General features: G+C 49.7%; 1 protein-coding gene across 1 annotated transcript in view; it reads right to left on the bottom strand.

The window, feature by feature from the left end:
* The window catches only part of SH2D4B (SH2 domain containing 4B), a 78,961-nt gene that overhangs the window by 15,968 nt on the left and 50,493 nt on the right, over positions 1–12,500 (bottom strand). The window contains exons 5-6 of the mRNA XM_082611213.1: positions 12,157–12,373; positions 7,993–8,117 (exon numbers count right to left, since the gene is read on the bottom strand). Coding sequence (XP_082467339.1) covers positions 7,993–8,117; positions 12,157–12,373 — 342 coding nt within the window. The remainder of the gene's footprint in view (positions 1–7,992; positions 8,118–12,156; positions 12,374–12,500) is intronic.

Raw genomic sequence — 12,500 nt, 5'->3', positions numbered from 1 at the left:
TCAGGGTTTGAATCCCACCACCCCCACTTACTAACAGTGAACCGCAGGCAAGTGGCCTCACTTCTCTATGCCTCAGTTTCCTCATTTGTGAAATGGGGCTAATGCTAGTAGCAAGCACACAGTGTTATTATGAGCATCAAAGAAGTTAAAGTATGTGATGTGCTTAGAAGCGGGCCCCACATATTGTAAGCACCGTGGACCTAACTACTAGTATTATTACCTCTTCCAGAAAGTTGTACAAAGGGTAAATGAGGTACTGGATGTTCGATATTTACTGGACACAAAGCTAGCACAAAGGAAATGGTCACTAAATTACCAGGTAAGGGCTTCCCTGGTGGTGCAGTGGCTGAGAGTCCGCCTGCCGATGTGGGGGACGCGGGTTCGTGCCCCAGTCCGGGAGGATCCCACGTGCCGCGGAGCGGCTGGGCCCGTGAGCCATGGCCGCTGGGCCTGCGCGTCCGGAGCCTGTGCTCCGCGATGGGAGAGGCCATGGCAGGGAGAGGCCCGTGTACCGCAAAAAAAAAAAAAAAAAAATTACCAGGTAAAACATAAAAGCCAGTGTGAGCCCACACATGAGGCCAACCAACCACATTTCCTGGATATAGACCAGTGCACATCTGACGGAGGAGTGGTACCAGGTCAGGTACCCCCTGCCCAGGGATGCCACCAGTCCAAGTGGTGCCTCTGGGCACCTCCAGATAGACACAGCCCCACGCAGGGGACAGGGCCTGGAAGCAGGGAAGAAGGGGTTGGTGATAACTTCATGAGATCAGAGAAATTATAGAAAAATAAAAGTGCATTTTCTTTGTACACTTAAATAAACTTGAAATGTGGCTACACAAATGTTGGTAATGCCTTACTGTCTGCAGGAGGCTGACAGTATATTTGTGATGATTACAGGAGAAGACACACGTTAATTGCAAGCCATGTTGATCCCCTGCAGGAAGTGTTTCCAGGAGGTTGAATCCTAAAGCAGGGGACACCCTCCTGCCCCGTGCACTCCCGGAGGCTGATGAAGGGGAGTGTGAATCACAACACCCAAAAGCAGCATCACTATTTTAAACGAAAGCTGTAAGCAAATGACGCTGACACGTGAATGTATAAAGAACTTAATTACTAAACAGAAGGTAATTTGGGTCTAATAAACTTTTAATAATTAAGCATAAGTGTTACATAAGTCATTTCCAGAAAGCGTCTCGACTACTGTAGTGACTGTACTTTATTCTCTAGCAAATGTCAAAGCCGCCATATTTGTTTCTCAGATAAACAGAGAAAGAAGAGCTCACAGTGGGAAGGTGGGGGGAGAAAAGTCGTGTAATCTGATCTAATCCCCATCATACTGGACAACCCACGCTTTCACTGTCTTGACCGAAGAGCCATCTGGCCTCTGTTTACACATCCCAGCAGCGGGTGCTCCCAGCTCCTGGAGGTAGTTTATTCCATCTCAGGACAGCTAACTGCTAAAAAAGATGATCAGACTGAACCAAAGTCAGCACCTTGTGATTTTCACCCAGTGCTCCATTTCTTGAGGCCGCTGACCTTGAGGACATTAGTGATTTGAAGACAGCAGCTGTGCCACCCACCCCAAGTCTTCCACCTCAACCCCATGCCTGTTGTCACAAAAATGTGAGGCCAAGGGCTCTGGCATGAACTGGAGGCCCGGGTGCCAGGGCTGGGATAAGCTTGGGGCTGGGGATTGGTGGGAAACTAGACTACAGGCCCCAGAGCAGAAAAAACCTAACAGCAGTTTCCTGGGTCTAACCTATGATAGAAACTTCCTGGAGTTAGCAAGGTAGGAGGAATCTCTTATAACCACCAGAAATATGATGACACTGTCAGAAGTATATTAGATCAATTACATCAACAGAAATCAAGTTTATTGTCACTCTGTGCTTCTATTTAATCCTGATAGAAAATAAAAAATCAGTTCTATCAAATCCAAGCCATCTAGGTCCCCCAACCCCTGTCCCTTCCCACACATTTTAGTTACCCACACCTGCGCATCAGAAAACAATCTCAGCAAAACCTCCAAACTAAAAGTGTTAGGTAGACAAGATACCAAGGGTCTGAAATCAGAAACACGGAATCATAGAGAGCAGAAAGGAAAGAGCTACAATCTTGGGAACACCATTACAGTCGATGCTTTCCTAAAGCAAAAAATAATTTCGCTCTTCTTTGTAATCTTTTTTCGATACCCTACAGCCAGTGCACAATTCTTTTAAAAAGAAGGAAAAAGATTCCTTTATTTCTTAGTTGGAACAGCTTAAGCAAGAACTTAAGAGAAAAGTAGGTCAACTGACCTACTTTTTTTCTTCTTTAGAAATGTTTGCATTTGGGATCAGAGTTGGTAGAAATTTTCCATTCCAAATTCTGCTCAGGAAAGGAAAATTAGCAATCTGACTTGACGAGATGGATCATGACATGCTAATCATCCTTCCAAATGACCCATGTGTTACCCCTCACAGCTTTTAAAACAATTTCAAGATGGGTATCATATTTATAATGAAAAAAATTCAGACTTTTACTTTTTGTGGGGAAGGCTAAATATGTACCATCTTCCTTTTGTGAACAGTCGTTTGATGTCATCTTTCTCTTTACTTCCAAGTGATAGCAGTGGCATACCCTAAGGGTGTGAAGCCACATTTACATGCTTCAAATCCCGATATGCATCTCCAAAGGCTACCGTGTTTATTTATTCCATGTAACAAGTGGAAGCATTTAGTGCAAGTTCTGAACACTTTATAAATATCATACATGTAATCCTTATAACACCACCACTATTTTCTCTACCCCTGGTTTCTTCAGCTATAGTCCTTGCTTCACATGGATTTGGTGCCTGGGTCTGCACCACCCGGGTCCCCCATTCTGGCTGCCACATCTCAACAGGTTCCAAAGCCTCACGTAGTTTCCTATCCTTCCACTGATCTTGAAAGCCGAGGACAAGAGCCCAGCTGGCTCACTCTCTTCATCTCAGCCCCAGACACTCTAGCCCCTGAGAGTGACCCCAAAGACCAAACAGGGCACTCCCAGATTTCCCCTCAAGCTGGGCCAGGAGACCAGTGGCAGCTCTGCTCTGGAAGGCCCACGGGTTGAGGACGGGTGAGATTTAAAAGAAAGAACTTGGGCCGTGCGTAACAGAAGTTCAAGTGAATATACAGTAAGGGATTGTGAATCCAGAGGAGGCACTTTTTCACCCCAAGCTCTCTGCGTGGCTAGAAGCATATTCAAGGGGCCACCAGAGTGGAGGAAGAAACACTGGGGTCCAGAAGCCCTGCATCTTGTCCCAGCTCCCATGCTTACTGCTGGGTGAATAGGGGTGATTTCTCAAGCTTTCTGGTCATCAGCGTCTTCATCTGTAAAGGGCTAACCATGACCAGCTCAAGGAGAATTTGAGAGCACCTGTGAGATGGTGCACATCAAACCACTCTGCACGTCTACACAGCCAGGCAAACACACAAGACTTCACGGCAGCATCCGATGATGAACACTGATCAGCCAGTTCAAGCCTTTCCTGCTCTGTGCAGCTCAGAGAGGATGTGCTGTCCCAGTGCATGCAGTTGTGGGGGACCGGGGGCGGGGGGCAGTGAGCGAGACCCCATTCCCACTCAGCCCCGGCCTCCCCAGGCACAATCCTTCCCACCTCCTAGGGGCTGCCGCCCTGCAGGACTCCTGGAAGGGTCATCCAGACGGGGTGCCCACTGCTGTGCCTCAGTTCCTGGACCACAAACAACATCCATAATAGGGGCACAAATAAGGCAAAGAAGCACAACAGTCACTGGGAGAAGAACACCTCACTCCACAGCCCGCAGACTCCCGCCCGGGCGCCTGCTCTGTGGCCGGCCTCACGCCCTGGCCAGCCTTCCCCATTCTCCTGACCACCTGAGAAAACTTTGGAGGTCCTGGGGCAACGCCAGCAGAATCACACTGCATCCCAGATGCTAAGGAGAGAAAGCTCTCAAGGGCCCTCGGGCCACCCATCTGAGTCCAATAGCCGTCCTGCTGCCCAATTGTAGCTGCAACCATCTTTCTTCTATTGAAGTGAAATGTGTCTCTTTAGAACTCCCAGCCCCCAAGCCCCTTTAATAATCTCCCTTTCTTCAGACAGGACTTCAGAGATTGGGGAGTAGTGGCTCTGTTCCCCCCTTCTGCAAGACAAACATTTCCCCAAATAATCACTAAAAATGACTGCTATGACTTCTACATTCTCCCCCCTCCCCCCTTCAAAGACATTCGGATGCGCTGTGGTCAGGAGCAAGGTGGACAAGGAACCTGAAGGGAGGGACCCATCCTAGAACCCTGCAGCCCTGGGACCTTCAACACTCCTCTCCTCCACGTGTGCCCTGGGCAGGTAGGAAGCAGTGCCCATTCCACTAAGGACATCTGCTTTGCACGGAAAGCCACCCCCAGCTGCTGGACCCCCACAGCCTGCACCATCTACATGGTGCTTGTCAGAAAAGGCGTGATGTGAACACCCCACCTGAATGCAGGACAGGCCATCAGGAGATCCACTCCGGAGCCCCAGCTCCACCATCCACTGCGCAGCTGCAGTCCCCGCCAAGCCCTAACTAAGGGCCAGTCGCAGACAGCCAATGGGTTGCTGCCAGGACAATGAACCACGGACCAAGTGTGACTGTTTTCTAGACTGTTTTCTTTTCTCAGGAAAAGAAATGGGTTCTGACTGAGCCAGTGTTCAGACAGAAGGTATTCTTAATAGTTTTAGATACATGTTGAAGTCCAAAAATAGATTTTTCCCCCCAAAGCCAAGCTTATATGCACTAGCTTTTCTCAGGAGTATTTTTGTATACCAGAAGTCTCTCTTAGAACTGCTGGAACATAACAATGAACCGAGGAGAAACGAGGAATGACTTTAACATTTTCTCTCTCTTTTTAACAGAGGGGACTTTATCAAGAACCCCGTGGTCCCAGCGGGAAGCCAGTTCCTCCTTCTCTCCCGCTCTGTGCTCTGAGCCCACATCCCCAAACTGTTTCCCCAGGGAGGTGGGGTCTCTAGTGGCCCACCTCAGTGCATCAGCACTCATGCCAACGGCTCGTTATGGTGGAAAGAGCACATTTGTTGGCTATATCTTCATACGTATCCTGTGGAGTCAATGTTATCATCACAGATGGGGAATTTAAAGGACAGACCAAGGTCACAGAGCTGCTAGGTTCTAGAGGGGGCCCCAGATCTTCAGACTCCTTGTCCACATCGCTCTTTGGATTACACCTTGACACATCCAAATATGTTTGATAGAAGGGTAGATAATAGAAGTCACAGTAGTCCTTTTTAACCTGCATCTAAAATCCATCTAAGGACTTCCCTGGTGGAGCAGTGGTTGAGAGTCCGCCTGCCGATGCAGGGGACATGGGTTCATGCCCCAGTCCGGGAAGATCCCACATGCCGCGGAGCGGCTGGGCCCGTGAGCCATGGCCGCTGAGCGTGTGTGTCAGGAGCCTGTGCTCCACAACGGGAGAGGCCACAACAGTGAGAGGCCCGCGTACCGCAAAAAAATAATGATAATAAAATAAAATAAAATCCATCTACATTAACTAGGAATGCTTTCCCCAGGAAAGAAAAGATTTATATTGGGATTGCGATCGATGGCATGATTGGCTCAAATTCTCCTCCCCTCCCTGTCTTCATACCCTTTGACACATGGCTTTGCAGTTCCTCACACGAAAGGAGCAGAATATTTTTCCCAGTGCCTCAACTCTGTGACATATTGTGGCCAATGGCACGAGGTGAAAGTGACAGGGTGCTGGTTTGGAGGCTAGACTTCTGGAGCCTAGCATGCTGCCACGTGCTCTCTGGTTCCTGAGAAGCGCATGCCTGGGCTAGCCTGCCAGTCCCAGGAGGAGCCTGAGAGCTACACGGGGCAGAGCCGCCCCAGTGAAGACACCCAGCCAAGACCAGCTGAGAGCAGAGCCCCAGCCAACTTGCAGCAGACTCCCTAACTATTAGACTGTGGGGCAGGAGGTTTCTTCTCTTGTACAGATTAACATGGGGGAGTCCCACCAAGGATGCTGTAGGGAATTGCTACGTTGGAAGAGAGAAGTTGGATCATGCCAGGAGTTCCAGACATTGGGATTTTAGGTATAAGTAAAAAGTGTGGAAACCAACATGGGGCTGCTCCCTTTTTGCTCTTCTGAGCAAAGGCAATATATAAAAAAAATAACTATTGCTTACTATCACCATCAATTCATAAGAGATAGGACATTTTAACACTAAAACTGAGGGGAGGATATCATCTTCGAGTACAACAGTCCTTTTCAAGCAAAGATAGTTGGCCACCCTCCATATATGAGCCTTTTCCTTTCATCTTGTCACAGACCAATGAAAACTTCGACACATAGCTCTCGTCTGTGGATTAGCAACGTTCCTGCACGCTTTATGGTGGAACTGTCAGAAGAACACGAAATCAGTTACGTAAATTTCGAGACTTAAATCATGGTTCTGTTTCTTCTGTGACAATATAAAAAGTACATGTCTTTTTCATCAGGATAGAAAACGGAGCTAAAGATAAATGTAAGCACCTCTGCCGTGCCTTCTCCGCTGGCTGCCACATGTGCAGCAGAGCAGCCAGTGGTTCTGACAAACCCCAACCGTGACAGAACTTTTAAGTTGCACTACGCAGGTGCCCAAGATGCTAGTTTTGTGCTTCCATGATTACGATAATATACGAATGAAAAGGAAAGCAGTGATGCAAATGGAACCTCTCACAGGGTCTACAGGGACACATAACAGGGACAGAAGTTAGAGGCAGGGAATCCCCGGGACCAGCTCCCGGGACACACAGGCCACACGTGAATGTCGATTGTCGACTTTCTGAGCCATAAAGAGCTACCCCATCCTTCTGTTAGATTTGTGGAGGCCCAGGAGAAGGAAGGGGTCTGAAAGTGGACGGTGGTCCTAACAGATTCTATTATCATTCCAAACTATCCATATCACAGATGCCAGGCTGGCTCTGGCCAGAGGAACGTGAGCAACAATGGCATACGTCAGTTCCAGGCAGAAGCTCCAGGAGCCAGTGTGTCGCTGGCCATGCCCCTCTTTTTCCCTCTGTCATGAGATCACTGGCATTTCCAGTAGAGACAACTCTTTCTGTCTGAGGCCCAGATTAAAGTTCACGACCAACTCCCACTGGGCATGTTACATGGGTAAGAAATGAGTCTCGGCTGGCAGACGTCACTGAGACTTTGGGATCATTTCTCACTGTAGCATAACAAAGCATAATCTGACTGACACAATGGGGATGCTATTGAGGTGAAGAACTCAACATCAGTGGCAACAGAGAAAGAGGGTACATTTGTCTTGGATGTGTTTCTCTACCTGATCCCTGAGCAGGTAAGAAGCAGAGGTGAGGGCTGAATACAGAGATGCCTAAGACACAGGGCCCTGGCCCCTTTGAGCCCACGGCTAACCGGAAAGGCTAGCCTCACCTCTCGTGTGGCTGGGTTTTCTCATTGCTCCCAGATTCACCTCACTCATCAGGCCCTGAGGGGACTCACACACCTACCAGGCCCAATGCAGAGACAGAAGATGCCTCTGAGGAGCCCTGGACGGCCAAGGAGGCTGTGAGGTGAGGGCAGTAGGCAAGAGTCATGTTCATCCCTTCCCAGCAGAGAGGGCAGTGCACGTCCAGAGCCCTGGGGCCTGCAGTCCCCTGGACTCCTGCTCACAGATATTGTGCTTGGTCTCTGACCATCTCCATCAAGGTCACTCAGTGTTTCAGCACACGCCCTGGGGAAGTCAAAGCTTGTGCCTTGAGCTCAACACACTCAGTGAGCAAAGAAAGGACAGACATGGGACCTCTCTCTACTCCACTCCCAGGCCTTGGGAGACCGGCCAGTCTTTGTGGGGCCAGAGTGGAATTAGCAGAGTCTAAAGTCCTTGACTCCTCTGATTGTGGTGGCCCTTCAGGACCCCACACCAACCCCAGAGGGAGGCTGAGATGTGGAAATGATCCACCCCAGGGATCCGGAAAGCCACCCTACCGTGGAACCAGGGGGCGATGGCTTTGGTGCTCCTCTCAAAGCCCGCTCGGCGCGGCAGCTGCTCCTCCTTAAACCAGCGGACTATGACTTCTCTGGAGACAGGACACAGGGGCCGCTCCCAAGTCCTGCTGAGACAGAGACCGAGTGTGGCAGAGTCAGGGAGAGAGCGGGAGGGCGAGAGGGGAAGGAAGGAGGGGGAGGGAGTGGGGAAGACCACTGTGAGAGTGAACAGTCCCGACGCCCACACTCACGCCTGTGGAGAGGATTAAATGAGTCCAGGCACTTGAAGGCGCTTTGCAGATCATAATGTACCAGCTGTTACTGTTTTCCCCAAAAGAAAACTGTTGCCACTTAGTTTGAAAAAAAGCCACGCAGGTGCGAGTGCGAAATAGGATAGGAGGGGATGTCAGAGGGAGAGAAAAGGCATATGTGCCCTCTAGAATGGCCAGGGCATAAACATCAGCATGTGTGAAGAAGGATCGTAATGTAATAGGAGCAAAATCATTAATATGTGTGTGTCCTCCGCCCTCCCCAAACCCGCCCTGAAGAGAACTCTGGTTTTGCCCCTCCCCGTCTCACCCACCCCTGCCGTCTAAGGGGACACCTGGCTTGGCCAGCTAGCCTTCCATGTTTATGAGGCAGAACCAGGACAGTGAACAGCCTCAATCTGCTCTGGAAATGGCTGAGCTTCACCACCAGGAAGTAAGAGGGAAAAGGACAGAGGAAAGGGTCACTGCACGGGCTGACTTTTGATGGAGAAGCAGGTGTGGAATTGAAGATCCTGGGGCGGGGGGGGGGGGAGATGAACAGGGGCACTTGAAGAAGGTCTGAGTAATAAATTAGATGCTTTTTGATATTTTCTCATAAGTCAGCTCAGATTTTAATTGTTATACCGTGGCTCCTGAACGTATACAGAGACGGGGCCACGTGAGACCCCGCTGTACTAGAGCCACACTAACATGAAGCCCAGTAAGGGTCTGACAGCACATTCCCCGTAACAACACACACCACTGTGTGCTGAGGCTGTATGCAAGATCACACTGCACTGCTGTGTGGGGTGAAAATAGAGCTTCAGCAGACTTTGGGCCCAGCGTGAACAACCGCAGCTTTCTCACCCTTCCACCTGAGTGACAGCAACCTGGCAAATGCTCACACTGTCATTGCTGTCTGTCCACCTAACAGCACTGGCATTTACAATTCACCACCACTGTCATCGTCTCTTGTGAAATAAACGTCAGCACGAAGTCACGAAGTCTTTGCATTTCCCCTGCACCAGCAAACACTTTGATGCTGAGCCCAGCAGTTCCTGGCAAACCCCAGAATGAGCTCCTATTTTTAATTTACTTGCCCTAAAATGAATCCACATACACACACACAGTAGTGAACACTGTAGATTTTAGAAAAGATGCAATAAGAAAGACAGAGGGTGAGGTTCCACCGAACAGCTTAAAGCCATCATCAGTGGCGTCTGATCTCCAAACCCCTTGCTTCCCACTGCCACCTCTGCAGGCTTTTTTTAAACACCCCCTCCAACCAGCTTTGCTCCTGTGTATCCGCCCTTGAGGATTTCCCTCTTCTCAGGAACCTCAGGTGCTCTTTCTCTTTATGAAGCAGCACACTGCAGCCCTGCCCCAGCCTCTTCCCTCACACTTGCATTCCCCGATAAATAACTGTGCTCAGGGGGAAAAATATCCTCTGGTTTCTAGGACTCATTCTCCTTAGAAGGCAAGAGGAGGTTATAAATAACAGCAAGGAAAATTCGTTCACTCTTGTCCCTCTGTTTCTAAGCAGAGAATCTGATTCCCCAGAATATAAATGCTAGGACCAAGTGCTCCAAGAGGCCACCTGGCCAGAAGCCTCACTCCTGAACCTGGAACTCTCTCCCATCAACAATGTGTCTGCCCCCAGCATCACCGGGCAAGCGTGGGCTGGCCGCCAGTGCCGGCCGCCGGTGCCAGCACCACAGTGCTGAGGGCAGTGAGGCCACGGGGACCTGTTCCATGGGGCAGCCACAGGAAGGAGGCTGATGCATGGCTTCTGGTGCCTGGATCTGCCGCTCCATCTGCATGGTCCCTGGTCCCCCCACTTCACCCAAGGCGGCACACTGTGGCTGTCACTTCTCTACTGACAGCCACACACAGCGAGCCTGGAGCCAGACTGCAACACAGTTCACGCAGCTCTGTCTTCTGGGCCTGAAGGACAAATTACATGTCTCCTTTAAAAAACAAAAAAGCACAAGAGGAAGAAGGCTTTTCTAACTATGTCTCCAAATCCAGGAAACATAAAAGAAAATCTGACCTTATAAAAATAAAGAACTCCTACATGACAGAAAACATCATCATAAAAGTCAAAAGACAAATGACAAATTGAGGGGAAAAAATGTTTATCACAAAGAAGAGCATCCCTAATATTTTCCCTAATATTTAAGGAGTTCCTAGAAACAGATGGTGAAAAGACCAATAACACAATGAAGAGGCAGGAAGGGAAATGAACAGACAGAGAGAGAAATACCAAAGGCCCTTAAACATATACAGAATACTTCATCTCACACATAAATAGAAATGCAAATTTAAATTTTCCCTGAGATATTATTTCTCACACAAAACAGAAGTCTGACAACGTACTGTTGGCAAGGCTCAAGGATGGGAGTGCTCATTGGTACCACCCCTGTGGAGGGCAAGTGGATGATAACTATCAATACTAGAAGTGCACGTAGCCCCTAACCCAGTGGTCCCACTTTTGGGAATCTCTCCTGTAGATAATAGTTGCATGTTTATAAAATTAATGTCTACAAGGTTACTCATTAAGGGCACTGTTGGCAATAACCAAAGATTTCAAACAACACCGATGTCCATTACTAGAGGTTTTGAAAAATAAATCAGAGCACAGCCATGCAGTGGAATACTATGCAGCTGTAAAAAAGAAAACTAAATAAAAATAATCAGGTAAGCATCGATATGTAAAGACCTCCAAAATTTATAGTTAAATGGAAAGAAAATCAAGATGCAGAACCATGTGTATGACAGGCAAACTTTTATGCAAAAAAAAAAAAAAGAGGGAGATACAACTTTTCACCTTGGCAGTTGCAAAGAGGAACTGGAGGACACATAAACTAAGCACAGTGGTTGCCTGTGCGGGGAAGAGGGAACTGAGTAGATGGACAGCAAGGATGGGAGTCAGCCTTTTCTCCATGTATCTTTTTAAACTTTCTGGTTTGTGAATCATATAAATGACAAGGAAGGAGGAAAGGAAGGGAGGGAAGGAAGGAGGAAACGCAGATGTCAGTTCTCCCGAGGCTGCAGGGAGAGGGAGGGGGTTTTATGAATAATCCTAAATCCCAGTTAAAGCAAAACCCAGACAACCCTCTGTCGTCTGGGGCTGAATGGACTCTTCTGCAGGTTTATTGCGGTTCAGGGAACAGCAGGCACTCACCATCCAGCCTCTGAGCCCTCCCTCGGGCAGCAGACAATCAGCAATAATGAGGAGGGGAACCAACCTTAGGGCTGGCCTGAGGTGGGCACAGGCGGCAGGTGGAGAGGCTCCAGGCAACCTCTTGATCCTCGGTCCCAGCAATCATGGGCAGTCAGTCACCTGAGCGCCCTTGCGAAACCACTCATCAGCCCAGTGTGTAAGGACCCTCCTGCACTCAACCGCGTTCATCTGCAACCGGCTATCAGAACCCGGGATGCACCAGCATTGCCTGTGGTTACAAAAAGCAGCAGCCAGTTCTGATTCCAGGCTGCTGGGCCACATTTAACCCATTTGAGGTCTTACATTACAAGTTCTTAACCCGGGGTCTACGGATCTTTTAGAGCTTGAAATTATATGCAAACATTTTGGGGTATTTACATATGTGCATTTCGCAGAGAAGAGGGTACACAGCTTTCTTTAGATTCTCAAAGGAATCCTAGACCCCAAAGAGGTGAAGCCTGCCAGAACTCCAGAGTTGGTAGAAATCTCCAACCCCGACTCCTCTTCCCAACTCCTGCCCCATTACACAGACTAGGGCACTGAGGCCAACAGAGGGGAGATGACTAGCCCCAAATTTCACAGCAAGTCGGAGGCGGAGCCGGACTGGATCCCTGGTGCCCTACGCCCCAGCCGGAGGCCCTCCCCCCAGACACACCGCGGATGCGGATGCGGGATGCGAGGTCCGCGACCCACCTGCCAGGCACGGCCAGGGGTGAAGGCGGCCCTGGGCCCAGGAGGTGGTGGTAGAGTCTCGCCTCCTGCTCGTGGCTCTGGCCGAGCTCTCGGAACCTGGAGCTGAGGCCAGCGACTGTGCCCTTCTGGATGGCGCGGAGGGAGTGGCGCCGGTACTCGTCCCGGGCGCGCTGGGCTCGGCGCCTCCTCTCCTCATCAGCCGCCTTGGACCGACGCACTGGAAAGGAATAGAGAGCATGTTCTCCCAGACCCGCAGCCCAGGCCATGCACTGAGCAAGCCAGTACATGGCCAGGAGCCCTGGGACTCACCCAGGGTCCCAGGATTCATCCGGATGCACCCACGT

This window comes from Mesoplodon mirus (genome assembly GCF_964341445.2).
Source record: "Mesoplodon mirus genome assembly, chromosome: 2".
NCBI classification, from domain to species: domain Eukaryota; kingdom Metazoa; phylum Chordata; class Mammalia; order Artiodactyla; family Ziphiidae; genus Mesoplodon; species Mesoplodon mirus.
This window is presented reverse-complemented; position numbering and strand designations above follow the sequence as displayed.